Source organism: Penicillium diatomitis, assembly GCF_028827545.1.
Source record: "Penicillium diatomitis strain IBT 30728 chromosome Unknown utg000002l_segment0_segment0, whole genome shotgun sequence".
NCBI lineage: Eukaryota > Fungi > Ascomycota > Eurotiomycetes > Eurotiales > Aspergillaceae > Penicillium > Penicillium diatomitis.
The window spans coordinates 816113-831951 of record NW_026623174.1 but is presented as its reverse complement, the minus strand read 5'-3'; the positions used below and the strand labels follow the sequence as shown (position 1 = coordinate 831951).

The window sequence follows — 15839 nt, the reverse complement described above, 5'->3', positions numbered from 1 at the left end:
TCAACGTTTGAAAATACCCTTTTCGAATGCTAGCTTCTGGACATCGCGGAGCCAGTCTCCGCAGCGATAGAGCTGCGTGCCAGGATACAGTTGCTTGCCACCAAGAGTCAATTGAGCGCGCGGCGCGGGAACTGCTTGGCAGCACTCTGTGTCGAATCTGGCCAAGTCTTCCCTTGCGATGGTCCCAATCTTTCTTTTGGTTCCCGGTACATGCGAAGCGGAGAATTCTGGGTCCATTGAGCCTCTGGGATCGTATTTCATGCCTTGAAGTAGATTTCCAGTCACGTGATAGAGGCGTCCTCCTTCCGAGGTTCTCTGGGCGGCAGGGTTGGTTTCGATATAAATGGCTTCATGGTTTGGCACGCCAGCGTATTCGGCTGTATAGACATTGAAGGACATGATTAGGCTCTGAAATAACTGAAATACTAATAAGTAGATTTGTAAAGTGAGGAGAGAATGAATGAAGCTGCAGAGTCTCTTCTATTGACTACTTTTCCCGCCTTTTATATGCTCTGTACCGCGCTTCAGGACCTTCATTTCACCTTTGCTTCCCGCAACGTTGTAGGTCTGGAAAGCGTATCGCCATCTCTGGAGGCTATTTGAGGTCATCAAGGATGATAGATGGAAGTGCATTGGATCACATTTGCTGGCAAATAAGCGCCAAAACCTCAAACCCGATCTTACCTGCTCACTCCCGTTTCGCTTTTCTGAAGCTCTTTTGCGTTTTAAGTTAGTGCTTAGAGTCTACTTACCTGGGAACTTCAAAACAAATTCCTACGTAGTTGACTCGGGAGGGTGAGAGCCAGTGGTTCCATGGAGACTCTAATTTTAAGGGAAGAAAATGTCCGGGCGCTTAGCTGTATTTCCACCTATCCTGTAAATTAGGGTAGTCTCAGACCTTTGAGGTGCTACTGTAGGTATCTGTAATTTAGCGCCCTGTTCCTCTGGAAATTATCTAAAACAACACAGGTTTCAGCTTTACTGTAGCGGCCAATATGACATAGCTCAATAAGCATTAGCCCGAAAATATTCATTAACAAACTTTCTGTACGATGGCGTCATCTCCTCGCCACTGTAGGGTACTAATGGTTCTTTCCAAATTCCAATGACTAGGAGGGGTATCTAGTGATCTATATCACATGGGAGGTATGGTGATATTTTGCCTTGCAGTAACACAGGCCTTAGAAAATAGCAGTACATCAGGACGTCGTTTATTCCTGGTATAAAAAGGATGCTAGCTTGAGAATTTTTTTGTAAGAGAAAGACAATAGAAAGCTAGTCGCGCGGTATCTAGGAAAATAGTTTGAGACCTGCTTGTCTCAATAAAGAAATTTCTCGCCATCCGTGTCTCCTCCACGTCTGCTTGAGTACCTTTGCATGACGGCGAAGTATACATGGAAAAGTACAGGCACATCCTACAGCACACCACCATAAGATTTGAGCAGAGTATCCGATCTTCTACGAGGGTTTGCAATTTCAACATTAAAATGGGACTTAATTCTCAGGAATGCAAAACGTATTGTGAACTCGTAAGCGCCCGCCCGATTTAGCTTGTTCAATTATTCTTGGGTGACCATGTCCGTTGATGGAATGATGCACACCGGTACCAAGGTCGGTTCTAAAATTGATTCATATCATTGCGTGTTTCAAGATGTACCAGTTTATGTTCCTGCAATTGCGTGAATTGACTAGAATTGGTTCCGTTATTTCTGTGTGGCCTACCATATAAGAAACTACAACCTTTCTTCTCGAGTTTTCTGATCACTTTGTTCATACGTCTTTGGTTCTGTTATGCAAGTACATCTACTGGCTGTCTTCTCAACTTAAACATCTCACATTCGATCGCCTGGATATTCAAATACCGGATCGCATTGCCGGTTTGTTCCCAGGACCTATTGTCTGATATACCTTGACACCGACTCTGTAAACTTTTTTCGTTCCATGAGTCCATGATGGTGAAGACCGGAAGCTATTTGCGTATTGTACGCGAACCCCACGACGACGAAAAGTATGTGATGGCAGCATACGAAAGGCATTCAAGCCGTTGCACCAAATGTATATTTCCTCTCGAAATGTCAGGACAAGGCTCACTGTGTGCGCGTGGCTACGAGTATGCCCGCGATGTTGCCAATTATCTCTTTGCCCAGGAAGGGAAGCACTTCTCCGTTGTTTCAAGAGAAAGGGGAAAGTCTGTACAGGTTAAGATCCCTCGCAGTGCTTTCGCGGTCCACAACCTGCTGGCGGCTATTGAAGCTGGCCTGCATCTATACATCCGGAAAGCTTTTCTATTCGATTGTTATCATACTCCGCAACTCGGTACGAAACATAATCAACTCCAGAACCAGTCGCCAAAAGTGAGAAGATACAAGATAATTGAGAGAAAACCGCAAACACTCCAACATCCTGTCCCTCTGCATCACTCGCTACTCAAATATCTCTGACGTGTTCACTATGTTTTCGAGTGTACAGGCTAATTGGAGCCATGGAGAACACTCAAACACCTATCTGCTATAATGTACGAATACGCATGAGCAATACCAACTTGCTACTTGCACTTAGATCGAGATAAGAGTGTGGATGCCATGAACTTCATGGCACTCCCAGATCACATTCGTTATCTATATCCTGTCCATGGCATGCAGCGTGTTTTGATATATTGCATTTTCACATGCTCGTTGATAATTTGAGTGCAATTATTATCACTAGTCCAAGCGGGCATTTTTGCTATTAATTGGTATTCAAAGTCTGTGTGTGTAAGGGCCTCAGAGCATTCGTTTCGACTGGGTCAATCTTCTCCCCCATACAGCTTGATGACCGCAGGTCTTTCGGAGCCAAGCGATGACTAAGCCATCCTGATTCTGGACGTGTCTTGGTAAGCAAACCACCACGGCACCTTGGCTGCATATAAATACGTTACGCAATCGTCATATTAGTGTGTTACCAACATGGGAAATGCCCAGCGGCGTGCAAGAGATTGGCTTCCCTGGGTGGTCTGCTTGACTGTACGCGAGTGAACTCGAACGCATACTGTAAATAACTTCATTGCGGTACGGTGAGACTGAAGACTGTATTCAAACATCTAAATAAATAGTTTTTTTTTGATTTAATCGTGGCTGAGAGGTAGGCTGTGAATCGTCGATTTGTGTCCGGACAACAGTGTTCGCCGTATCAAGGTAATGTAAAGCGGATTGGCGGGGACCAGGGACGGCCGTTTGAACCGTCCCCAATAGCTCTTCAGCCTCAACCAACCTGTCATCTCTATACATGTTTGCAGCTCGTTGGTACCTTCTCTGAATCACGTAGGGTGCTTCTCGTGCATAGCGACGCAGAGCTGCCACGGCAGTTCTGTACCCTTGGTCATTGGGGCTTTGGAACTTGCACATCCTTTGATGATCCGCACCTATGCCGCATCTTTCTGTGTTGTCGAGAATAGGTGCCGCACTCGTTTCATCCACAATATAATCTCTCCTGTATTTGAGATTGGTCTTTTCTTGCTCCCAAAAGAAAAAGACACGGAAATTTGGCATCAAAGGAGCAAACTGGTCGGTGATATTCTGCAGTATCTCAGATTCCTTCTCGAGTGCGTTGACTAGCCCCGATTCAAATTCCACCACAGTCTTTGGAATGGTAAGCGACGCCATTTTTTGAAGGCTACCAAGCAGGTTGGCTTTGTTTGATCCGTGATGTGGTGTGCCGAAGAAAAGAATAGCAAATGTACAGGTGTAAATTGAATGGACATGGGCGAGTCTAGGTCGGCTCTCTGCGTAAGCCAAGGCCTGTTCATAGTCAGCACATCGGTTTGTTTCGGTGTTCATGGTATTCCTGTCCATTTGACCTTACTCTTTTGACAATGATGCCTCCGAGAGAATGGCAAACAAAGATAATGGGTCTTTTCGTCGCATCTTCAAGCTATTACCATCAGTAAAGTCTCGGTGAGTAGACCTAGAGGGAACCTACATCTCTATCAGACTCCAGTTGAGAAACTAATGTTTGCGCGTGTTGTAGCACTCTATCGGCGCTGGGTGTCTTTGCGTTCCATGACGCGATACTTGCATTATAACCCCAGGCTAGGACACGGGCACGCGGAATGTACTTCGGCAAGTAGGCTGGGTTGCTCAACCAGCATGTACCTTGGGGCTTAGATGTCCATGTTTCCGTCACATGGCCATTTAGTCCATGAACAGCGACGATGCTGCTTGGGGGTTAATAGAATATCAGGTTAAGTGAATTAGAAGGAAACGCACTCAATTTCGATTTCCTCATTATCGGGACGGTATAGCTCCCGTATTCCGTAGCTCTGTTGAGTAACATCCATACCCCTACTATTCACAAAGCTCTGTCGAGTGCTTAAGTTTTGAGATGAGAGTTAGACATTGTTGGGTGCTGGGATGGCCAAAATTTATATTCGTAGTTGTTTCTATCTTTGGAAGGCCCCACCCATTTAATTGGATGCGAGGCCATAGTCTAAGTACAGTTTTGGCCCCCAACAAGTGACGTACACTGCATTAGTGCGGGCGCTTGTGATGAAAGGGATATTTACTGCATCGAATGAAGCACTCGGGCGGTAAATGTTGGTCTATTGCTTCATGATTCGCTGCAGTCATCAGGCGGTACGTGTACCTGTTCCATCATGCGCCCTCCGGATCATTAGGTCCACCTCCAATATTGCACGTCACTCGTTTTAGACAAGGCAGCAATATGTTCAAGGCTCAACAAATTCATGTTTTTGGTGGAAGCACCTGAAGAACTAGAGTAATGTGAAGCATGCGGGTACATATCAGCAGGCACATCAAGCCGTCCCTAGTTACGCGACGGATACATTGTACATAGAGCCATAGCCTAGAGCGGTAGCTTGAGCGATGAAGGGAATGATACTTCTTGTTAGGCTGTGGATATGACTTTGGTTTTTTAAAGCTACACACGAACTTCCACTTTGCACCCTTCGGCGCTTAAAAGCACCAGTGTCAGCCGCTGTCTCTCGCTTCCTACCGGTTCATTCGGCTCACCCACAGGTAACTTGATCAGCGAGAATGTCTGTAGTATCCTGACTATAGTGTAAGAAACCTCCATTTGAGCGAAATCCTCGCCCAGACATTGCCGGGGTCCACCACTGAAAGGAAAATAAGCCCAGCGAATACTCTCAAGTTCACCGCTTTCCCAGCGCTCAGGTCGAAAGTCATATGCATCAGAACCGAAGATGTTTTTTTTTCGTGAATTCACATACTGCGAAAACACGACGAGTTCACCTTTCCTTACCAACATTGGTTTGTCTCCTTCCGGACCCCCTCCTATTGGTAGAATAGTAGTTCGTACCGCTTCCCGATTGTTCAGCGGAACAGGAGGATAGAGACGAAGACCTGTAGAGAATATAAGCGACTGCTCCGTAAGAATGTCCCAAATTGTTCCGACCCACTTTCTTTGATCACACAAGCAAGATATGGCATTTTCTTAATTTGGTCCCTTGTTGGTACCTGACCACCCTCCATGACTGAGGCTATTTCTTGCCGCAAGCGTTTCATGACATTCACATGACGAACAAGGAGTCGACTGATGACCAGAAAGGCGATGTCAGCGCTGGTTTGGAAGCGAGTTCTGAGCCCAATACGTACAACGTCCAAGACAAACAGCATGCTGTTGTATCCCGGCCAGCAAGCAAAACGTTCAGGAGTTGATCGCGGAGCTCCTTCACGCTTGTCGACTCTTCGGCTATCTGCTTTATGAAGCCACTTTGTTTCATTTCATGTCGTTCAGCATTTTCTAAATCCAAGTCCTTGATGTATCTTTCCACAAATTGGTGTACATTAGCACACGCTTTGCGAAAAGCTGGGGGATTATAGAGAAAGTGCCAAGGTGCTATACGAAAGCGTTTAGCAAGACCCTCTTGGGCGATGTTAAAGCTTTCCGCAAAGAGTTTGTTTTCTTTGTGCTGATCGATACCTGCCCTCAAACTATAGACCGATCGACCAAAAAGTAGAGCTGTCGCAGTATCTAAGGTCAGATCGAAAAATAGAGGCTGTAGATCGACAACTCCACTTGAAGGTAGGCGATTGATCAGGTTGTCAACATGCTCGCGAAAGTGGTCCAAGTTCTGATACTGAACACGAATAAATTGCTTTCGCAGGAGTTCTCGAGAATGTTTCCATGCTAGTCCTTCTTGAGTAAAAATGCCATTTCCCAGTAAGGGTGCAAAAATCTGAGGTCTTGCGCCGAAACCGTAGTCTGCTCATTCTCTCGAAAAGTCGTAAGCACGGTTCTGCCTGCTAATTGTTCTAGAGAATGGCGGACGAGAGTCACCTTTGAAATTTGTTGACAAAACAGTCTCCACATTTGATGGATGCAGTAAATGAAAAGCTCTCGGTCCAAATAACAGATACTGGGTGAGATTATTCCCAGGTTCGTAATCTTCTGCGACCTTGCAAAGGTATGCAAGAAGTCGACCTTCCGCATTTGTTTCCCAAAGGTCCTTGATGCGATCGATACCAAATGGCCATTTCTTGGGCAGCTCAGGTGGTAACTGGCAACCGTGTTGCAATCCCAAAGCAGAATCGTTCTGCAGGCTGTGAGTGTGACTGTGTGAGGCTGCGTTTATTGCAGATCGAATGTTCACTTACGCGGTAGGCTTTGAATCTCAACAGAGAGAGGTAGCAGACACGACTGACGCCGAGTATGAATAAGGCCCAGACTAGAAAAGTAGCCGCCATCATGTTTGGAAAGGGACCTTGACTTGGCTGTAATTATTCTTGATTTGAGGGTTAAATTAGGGGCGGAAGGGGATGGCACTTATAGCCGCTTGTGCCGTTTCCCCTCCGGCGGTCAACACGCCTCCGCCAAGACCGCAGCGCCATAGCTGGCACGCTAATGCACGAGAATCACACACCACCCCACATAGAAAAGTGGATCCTGGGCCAGTATTTTTCGACCCTTGACCATTCCAATCGTCGCCGCCGAATCTTCCTGTTGAGTATATCTGACACGGACGCCATCCATCATTTACCTCCCCTCCCACCTTTCCCTCCTTGTAGCCCTCCCATTCCGCTCACAGAGTCACGCACGGCGCCCAAAATTTTCAGCGTCTGTGGCAATTTTCACCATGCCTTCGGGGCTCCACGTATTGTATTCGCCTAATCTTCCCCCTCACGAAAGTGGTCAGGACCAGAAAACTGCTGGTGTAGAGTAAGCAACCCCACCGAGAGCTTAAACAGTGCAATCTGACCATTTTTGGACAGTATCGTTGCAGTTCACGGCTTAGCCGAAGATTCAAGGAAAGCCTGGACGCAACGGGAACAAGGCGTCTTGTGGCTCAGAGATCTCCTGCCACGAAGTATCCATAATGCAAGGGTTCTTACTTTTGATTATAACTCTGATCCTTTTCTATTCACTGGATCAGGTTTCATGGACACAGTCCAAGGCCATGCAACTACTCTGGTGGCAGATTTGGAGGCTGAGCGGAGTTTGATAAATGCCTCTCAACGACCTCTCATCTTTGTCTGCCATGGGCTCGGAGGTATCATCGTCAAAAGTGCGCTTGTCCATTCAGCGAGTCGGACTTCTCATCAGACTTCTCACCTCAATTCTGTATATGTTTCAACATTCGCTATTTTGCTCTTTGGAACGCCACATGACCGCATCGATATTGGAAAATGGCTGGCTACAAGTCAGTCAGTATTCACAACCTATGATCCCGGAGCAGTTGGCAATATGCGAGACGACAATGCTAAACCATCCATCACTGTGCATGCTTTGGATGTCATCACAAACCAATTTGCTCCACTCATGAAAAAGATTCATTTGTATCTTTTCTGGGAGGGCCTAGCGACGCATCTTGCAGACGGCGTTGAGTTCTTCGTTGAACCATCATCTGCTGCTCCCCACACGTATGACACTGAACGATGCGGAATTATGGACTCCAATCACTCAGGCATGGTTAAGTTTCACGAGTATGATTCTTCCTATCGGACTGTCATATCTGCTCTGAAGAAATATTGCCATGCAGCACCAGAGATAATTGCATACCGATGGAAAGAAGCAATGGCATACCTGACGCGCATGAGGAAGAGTGAAGCTTCAGAGTTGACTGGTTTGTTCCTTGATATCCCGGACAAGACCCCGATTTTTGGGGCAGAAAAGAAAGACACTGTCGAGGCTGTTTTGCAAAATGAGCATTTCTACCCCCCGTGCGCCGTTTCCCTTGATTTTATAGGGCAAGATGACATCATTGGAGCCCTCCAAAAAGCTTTGGAGCCAGAACAAAACTTGTTGTCCATGGTAAAACAAAAGCGATTTGTTCTCCATGGAATCGGCGGCTCTGGAAAGACACAGATATCCGCGAAATATGCCCAGGATAACAGGAAACAGTAAGACGGAGACCCCAATGCATTGAAGTCTTCTAACCTGGGTAACAGCTATTGGGCCGTATTCACTATCGATGCGTCATCCCACCGAACTGCAAAAGAGTCATTCTGCAAGATCGGAAAAATTGGGGGACTCGAAGCCACTGAGGACTCTGGCAAACACCTCCTCTCTCAAGCTACAAAACCTTGGCTTCTCATCATCGACAACGCAGACAGCCCTGACTTGAGCTTCGAAAGGCTTATAGTACCCGGGGAAAGAGGTCATATCCTGGTCACCACGAGAAACCCCAGCCTCCGAAGGCAAGGAAATGTTGGAAATGTGGAACTTAAGCGGCTCAAAGAACAAGAAGCTTTCCGGTTACTTATGAAAGTTGCGGATATTACTCCCCCATGGGATCCACCTACTGAGATGGCAGGTAATGAGATTACGAAAACCTTGGGCTATCTAGCCCTCGCAGTCATTCAAGCCGGAAACACCATTTACAACAAATTGTGCCATTTAACAGAGTATCTCAAGTTTTTCCAACGCCTCCTGGAGAATCGCCGCGGAAAGAAAGACCGATGTTCCACAGACGATACTGATACGCGTCATGCCGAATTCGATGACATATTCACGGCTTTTGACTTTTCTTTTCAAAAGATCGCAATTCAAAAGACAGTTCCAAGCTATGATGCGATTGAAATTCTCAATGTTGTTGGCTTTTATCACTTCGATTCAATTCCAGTCGACATCTTCGAAAGGGGTATGAATCTAGAGCGAGAGCAACTGCGCCAGTTGTCGGTCGTATCGCTCCGAGCACAATTCGTCAATGCTTTCGTCGGTCGCTTGCGACAACCCCGCGCTCTTCCTAGGCTCCTGAAGCAAAGCATCGATGGCATGCATCCGCTGTGCATCAGGGAAGCTCTCCGCAAGTTATATGCCTCTTCCTTGATAACGTACGGAAAGGATGAAAAAAGCTTCTCTTTGCATCCTCTAGTTCATGCGTGGGCAAAAGATCGTATCCCCTCCAAAGAGAGGAGTCTGTGGGCAGTGATTGCTTTTAACACGCTTATGGCATCTATTGAGATCTCGTCACAGGGGACCGGAGAGGCTGACTCTATCTTCCGAAGGAGTTTGATTCCTCATCTCAATTCGTGTCTGGAAGCCTGTCCGACCGAATTTAGAGAGTTTCGCAGTCTCAAGATTGGGGCTGGCAAATTTCGCCGTTTTATGTTGCTTCTACAGCCGACTTTGGTGTTTACCCTTCGAGACATGATTCAAAATGCCGCGAAGTGTGGAATTCTCTACGCCCAGACAGGAGACTTCTCGAAGTCTGCCTACCATCTCTCTCTCGCAAAGGAATCGCTAGTCAAACTTGTTGGACTTGACGACGCTAGAACAATGGCCGCCAGCCTCGGCCTCGCGGGTGTTCTCTGGGGGCTGGGGCGCTTGAGGGAAGCCATTGACTTACAGCAGCAAGTTGTTCAAGCGCGACAAAAGGTTCTGGGATTGGACCACCGCGAAACTTTGCAAGCTATGGATTCTCTTGGTAAATCCTTCTGGCTCAATGGACAATACTGTGAGGCTCTTGAACTTCAGCAACAGACCGCGGAGAAAATGCGTGTGCATCTTGGTGAAGAAGACGACGACACATTGAATGCACTAGACCACTTGGGTGTCACGCTAGGGTCTTGGCGTAGGTTCGCAGAGAGCGCAGATATCCACCAGAATGTGTTGACGCTTCGGATGAAGGCCCTGCAATCGGACGACTTGAGGGTCCTTGAAACGAAAAGCAATCTGGCAATGGCTCTCCTCGATCTCAAACAGCTTCATGACGCAAGACAGTTAATGGAGGATGTCTATAATAATCGGAAGCTGCAGATGGGCAAGGAACACCCTTACACACTTTTGGCTCTATGTTATCTTTCGAAGATATATATTGAACAGGGTGAATTGCATAGGGCTGAGGAAACTTTGGTTGAAGGAATTGCCGCAGGAAGACGAAGCCTCGGTGAGGATCATCTTGGTGTGTTGGTGGGCTGTGGAGAACTCGCTCGGGCTTATGCACGTCAAGGCCGTCTAGATGAAGCAGAGAGACTGAGCCTTGAGACAGTCAGCAAGGTCAAGATTTCTCGAGGCGATGAGCACCCCGACTTTGCTTATGGAATGTGGAAATTAGGGGAGCTGTGGGAGAAGAAAGAAGAGCAAGCGAAGGCAATCAATGCCTATCGAACTGCGACAACCGCTATTGAGAGAAGGCTAACAGCAAAGCATCCGCTCTATAAGATCATCTCTGATCGCATTATGTGTCTGACAGAAAATTCAGACAGCAATGAGCCCGAAGATGACCACGTTGCAAATAGCTCTGCAGAAGCTGGCAATGACGGGCTGGAGATGAACCGTTTGCAACCTACGCAAACATGGTAAATTTACCATGCCCAACTCGTATCTTAATGTTTGGGGTCGGGTTACTTCTCTGCAGCCAGAATCCTGAATCTTAAGGTGGCATCATCTGCATCTCCAAAACACGGTAGTCCCTCGCAAACTTGTGCTCTCTCAAGCAGAAAGCTTATATCATACTACAAGTAAATGGCAACAAATTTTTACTTCTTTTTCCCTTTAAGCATAGAACGCCGAGGTCTCGAATCAGTCGGAGTAGAAAGGCGATATCGATTACACAGAAAGTATTCGAAGGAGAAAGATTCTCGTGAGCAGGGCGGCTTGATGCAGTATTTTTTTTCATCACGACTCTGCCACTATACGGTCCAAATATAGTGGAAGCCAGAGATCCCTAATATTGTTGCTTCTTTCGAAGTGGTCTGGGAACTATTCAAAGTTCGAACGTGGCCTTGTTCTAACGGGTTGTGTTTGGTTGAACTCAGCAGGAAAGCTTATACATTCATAATATTCTCACTTCATCTTCCTCCTTTTGAACGGGCGCAGACCGCGGCGATGCATTTTCATATATCGGGTTCATCTAAAAGTCAACACTGATGAACGTGAAACCCCGCTCTTCGAACCTTGGATCGGAAACTCGTTAGAATTGACTAAAGACGACTAACAGATAACTAACCTCGTTTGGTACCGAAGCCAATCCCCTTTATCTACGCCATGCATATGAACCAGAAATGGAAATAAAGGTTTCTGGAGACAAGAAAACGCCAAGATCACGATGTTCTGGCTTCCATCCGATACATTCTATGTTGGGTGAGCAAAAACCATAATTAGCAAATAGGGCCGGGGTGATTCACCTGAAATGACTGCTCCATGATCTTCAAAAGACCACATGTACTTAATATATTCGTTGAAGAAGGCCTGACAGCACCGCCAGAAACTCATGGCTAAGAATGGTTGTGAATTTAGAGAACCTTGATCCACAGATTGATTAGGAGTCTGCTGTGGTTATTATACTTTTGTTAACCATTATGCCAATGCTCTTGCCAAGGTATGGACTAAAGTTGATCTACTTTGACGTCAATGATTCCCCTTTTCCTCCAGACTTCAGAGTTGTCCTAATACAAGCTTGGTCGAATGCTTGCTGACATAATAATAAACAAATTCCTCATCAACTAACTTAGTTAACTAACTAGTTAGTTATGGGTCAGTTAGCTAGCTATCACGTGAGTAGTCACAGAGCGGGGTCAGGAAACACAAGCAACATCGTACTCAAAAATCGGCACACCTGATCGCCCTCAAGCGTTGTTCCTGGTATGTCATATTTACCAGTTTGAGTTGTTTCCGGTATCAAAACGTATACTGAGGTGAGTATTCTGGATGAAGCACCGCAGTCAGGTCATTTCTGCGGGCTTACTGGTCTGACTTGGCTTTCAACAGAGTCTAGAAGTCGTCGTGGTGCGAAAAACTATCTGTCTGTATTATGTACGTGGCTCCCTTCCCTCCATGCGAAGTAACTGCGCAGAATGATCTCGCAAAGCAGGCTCATATGCGATTAACTTTTTTATTAGCTTCCACGCGTCCCAATGAGTGCACCCAAGAGCGAAGGGATTCTCCGACTTGACCTTGACCCGGCTGAACGTACTGTTGTGGAGGAACTAAATAGATGGTTGGTGGAGAATCCAAACGCGGAGTGGAAACAGTCTCCTCGGTTCTGCCTCGTTGAGCAGTGTTCGGATGGGAGACTACAGGAAATCCTAGTGCCGCTTACGCAGGTTTGTCACTGCCACGATAACAAGGGCGAATCTCGCTCATGATTGCAGGACTCTCGAGTCGCTATTTTCAGAGCATTGCAGTCAAGGTGGGTCCTTGATGAGGGGGATCTCATCCCCTTCTTTCCAAATGAGGGTTGCACTGTGAGAAATGGAGAGACTCGTCTGCCGTTGGTGTACGGAACAAAAATCTGTATTTCCAAGAACGTCAGTGTGGAAGTGTCTGAAGGCAATACATTGTATTTATTATGGAGAGTCAGGGTAGCGTCTCATTAGCTGATCTGCAATTGGAACTCTGCCAAAGATGATTTGAGCCAAACTCGTCACTCTCAAGAGAATCTATGGAAGGCTGCACATCGACGCAGTCAAACTCCGCCATATCCAGCTGTTGGCCAAAGAAATTTAGGTATGCCATATCAAGCTGCGGCCCAAAGAAGTCGAGATAGGTCATATCAAGCTGCGGCCCAAATGATTCATGGGACGTCGCCACAGATGGACATTCTTGGGGCGATTCGAGCGAGTTGGCAGAGCATGTAGCCGTTACCAGTTGTTCAAACTGGCTGCCATCTTCATTAGCGTTCGTTTCAATCTCTCCACGCTGTGCAAGCGTGGACATCTCGCCCAAATCTGTAATCGGGGTCTCTGACGCAAGCTGCACAGGAAAGTTGGTATCAATACCAACAAAACCGGGTTCACGATGTCTAGAATGTCGACCCTCTATAGTAAGATGTGACTCATTACCAGGCTCTGAAAGAGGAAAAGGTCTTTTTTGGCGAGACCTGTTGGTACTGGCAGGATTTCCTGAGCCATATCTATGGCCTTGCGTTCTTGGTTGCCCTGAGGCATTCTTCCGTTTTTCGTTTCCAGACGGACCGCGGCAAGTTCTAGGAGTCCAGACGTAGTTGGTATGAAACCGAAGCAAAGTATTTGCAACCCGATTTGCGTTCGACTTTACTGACTCCTCGATGATCTTCTTTTGTTGAAGGTGTTTGATGGACTGCTCAAAATCCTCGCCATGAAGACCTCCATCGTCCCAGCTGAATGTTTTTAGCAAAGACCAGGATGATGAAAGGGGTTATGAACCTACATGGTGTCTGGAATAGAGGCGAAGAACAGAGCGCCAAAGCCAGCTTCTTCCCCAACTTTCAGCTTCTGGCAAAATTGTGTGTGTCTTTGTCCTCGTCGAATAATATCTCCACATATTTTGTGCTCAGAAACGGGCAACTCCGCCATAAATAAAAACTGCTCTAGCTGCTTTTCTAAAACACGAGTGTGGGATGAGGTCGGAAAAGTTCGTCGAAAGAGGTTATAAGCAGAAACCGCGACAAATCTTCGAAGGATTCGCTGCTCTTCGATATTGGAATCCAGCTGAGCAGCACCTTGGAGGAAAACTGGGGCCCTGTTCTCCCGCAGTTGATCGCTGTATTGCGGAAGTGGGTTGACGAGTCTTTCCCAAAACTCCAGGGGGTCTGTTTCGTATGAGGAGAACCGGCTTCGGAGTCTTGAAGGCACCTCGAGGTGGTCTATTTGCTCGATTCTCGCACGATTTGCTTGAGAGGTAGTTGTGGTTGTACTGAATAAGCTGCGAAGGGGGATGTACAACTGTCGAAGGAACTCCGATGTCTCACCCTCCTCCAGGACTCCGAAAGGACGGTCTCCGGGGAGAGAACGCAATATTTGGACGACCTCACTATTAGTCAAACACTTCGATTCTCTTTGTCCTGACCGGGACGAAGATTTATGGTGTATCTTGCCTTGAACCATCGCGAATAAGTGTGTTGTTGATAAAAAAAGGAATCATTTTGGTATGGGAGACGGACAAGTAGGTAATCGATCAAATGCTGGGGAGGCTGACCGAAAGCAAATTCTCGGGCATCGCGCGACCCCTGAGAAACCACTTCCGGACTAGCGACGTCATAAGCCAATATGAATATAGATACATATAGGTACAATGGCCATGTTGCGTGGCGTTGCATACTGTCCTAGGGGGTTCAAGTATTCCAGACAGTGCTGGATGTCCACAGATTTTCTGTCGGGAGAAGATACAGAGCGATTCGTAATTGTACCATTTGCTGTCATAATGCCAATTTCATTTGCAGACAAATTTATTCCAGGTCTTAGATGAAATCAGCAACATAACATTGCACTGAGCCGTTGACAAGTTGGCTCTGCTGGCTATGGTGGTATCTCTCACAGCCACCGGCCGAAACAGGTCATGCACATGACAACCTTAGCGTCGCTGGCACCTACGTGACAGGCTCAAATGGATTCGAGGGCCTCAGCGAACGAATGGTACGGTTTGGAACACATGTATGAAACTTGACTTATTCTGTCTACGTTCTATACGTAGAATTTGACTATGGTAGCCACTTATGACATCTCTATCTCTATACCTGCATGTCGGAAATGGCGTTTCGCGCTCTCCTGTTTTGCACCAACATTATGAACACACCGCCGAAGGAAGGCATGAAATCCTTGTACTAGATTCTGTTCGTATGATGACCAAGTCCTCTTGATATAAGCCTTCAGCTCGGCGAAAAACTTGCTGCAAAAGCAGCTGCAAGGGTCTTCCTCCTGCATACATACAGGACAACTTCTGTCAACATTGATGCTAGGATGCTCATAATTGGCAAATACTGCTCACCAGGGTGGGCGACAGAGTAACCAGGAACATTTTGCCAGCTTGGCCCTCATGGTGGCTGCCTAGCGACATATTCCTGGGCAATTTACGTGCTTAGCTAAGACGTCCGGAATCAGGACAGCTTACTCATATGATGAATAAATTTTGATATCATGTGCTCTTACATGCAGACCTCAAGGATGTAATTTCCACGGCAAAAAGTGCCCAGTACTTAGTCATAAGTTAGGTTGGTAACTCTGCCCACCTGATGCACGAAGCCTGGAGCTTAACCTGGAAAAGCTCTTTCTAGCGGCTGTCCATTGCGAGACTTATGGAACCTAAAAGGAAACTCGACTTCGTCCAGAACAACTCTCCCGTTATGGTCTCACGCCTTTCAGTAAGCAGCATGGCGGGACGCTGTACTTTTTTCCCCCGTAAAACCATGAGCGCTCTTCAATCCATCCCATCGTAGTATCGGTCTCCGAGTTCCCGATTGTATGTGAGTCTTGTGGCGTCGCCAAACTAATTCAACACTGACTAGGCCAACATGCTGTTTACAAAAACCTTAGAGAAGAGAAGGAATGGGACAAGCGGAACAACGATAGAAGAAGCGGGCAAGGCGGTGGCAGAACGGGAGCGATGCGGTGACAGTGGCTATGTGGCAGGGCCACATAGTAAGAAGCGGGTCTAACCCGTTACATGCGGGTTCTCTATTTCGACAT

The 15839-nt window shown here is 46.8% G+C and overlaps 6 protein-coding genes across 6 annotated transcripts; 1 reads left to right on the top strand and 5 right to left on the bottom strand.

Moving 5' to 3' along the window:
- On the bottom strand, window positions 1-399 carry N7539_001443 (uncharacterized protein; the record flags this gene model as incomplete). Its single annotated transcript, XM_056931046.1, has 1 exon — window positions 1-399. The coding sequence occupies one exon, from the start codon at window positions 397-399 to the stop codon at window positions 1-3; it is 399 nt and encodes a 132-aa protein (XP_056793077.1).
- Window positions 400-3071: 2672 nt separating this feature from the next.
- Window positions 3072-4315, bottom strand: N7539_001442 (esterase/lipase family protein; the record flags this gene model as incomplete). The annotated part of the gene is made up of 4 exons (XM_056931045.1): window positions 3072-3776; window positions 3841-3909; window positions 3958-4192; window positions 4245-4315. 4 exons carry the CDS (start codon window positions 4313-4315, stop codon window positions 3072-3074), a joined length of 1080 nt encoding a protein of 359 aa, XP_056793076.1.
- A 599-nt stretch (window positions 4316-4914) lies between these two features.
- On the bottom strand, window positions 4915-5519 carry N7539_001441 (uncharacterized protein; the record flags this gene model as incomplete). Its single annotated transcript, XM_056931044.1, has 2 exons — window positions 4915-5357; window positions 5414-5519. 2 exons carry the CDS (start codon window positions 5517-5519, stop codon window positions 4915-4917), a joined length of 549 nt encoding a protein of 182 aa, XP_056793075.1.
- Window positions 5520-5524: 5 nt separating this feature from the next.
- N7539_001440 (uncharacterized protein) lies at window positions 5525-6447 on the bottom strand (the record flags this gene model as incomplete). Its single annotated transcript, XM_056931043.1, has 2 exons — window positions 5525-6193; window positions 6214-6447. 2 exons carry the CDS (start codon window positions 6445-6447, stop codon window positions 5525-5527), a joined length of 903 nt encoding a protein of 300 aa, XP_056793074.1.
- A 643-nt stretch (window positions 6448-7090) lies between these two features.
- N7539_001439 (uncharacterized protein) lies at window positions 7091-10758 on the top strand (the record flags this gene model as incomplete). Its single annotated transcript, XM_056931042.1, has 3 exons — window positions 7091-7173; window positions 7227-8354; window positions 8403-10758. 3 exons carry the CDS (start codon window positions 7091-7093, stop codon window positions 10756-10758), a joined length of 3567 nt encoding a protein of 1188 aa, XP_056793073.1.
- Window positions 10759-12753: 1995 nt separating this feature from the next.
- On the bottom strand, window positions 12754-14261 carry N7539_001438 (uncharacterized protein; the record flags this gene model as incomplete). The annotated part of the gene is made up of 3 exons (XM_056931041.1): window positions 12754-13214; window positions 13371-13534; window positions 13585-14261. The coding sequence occupies 3 exons, from the start codon at window positions 14259-14261 to the stop codon at window positions 12754-12756; spliced, it is 1302 nt and encodes a 433-aa protein (XP_056793072.1).
- Window positions 14262-15839: the final 1578 nt, after the last annotated feature.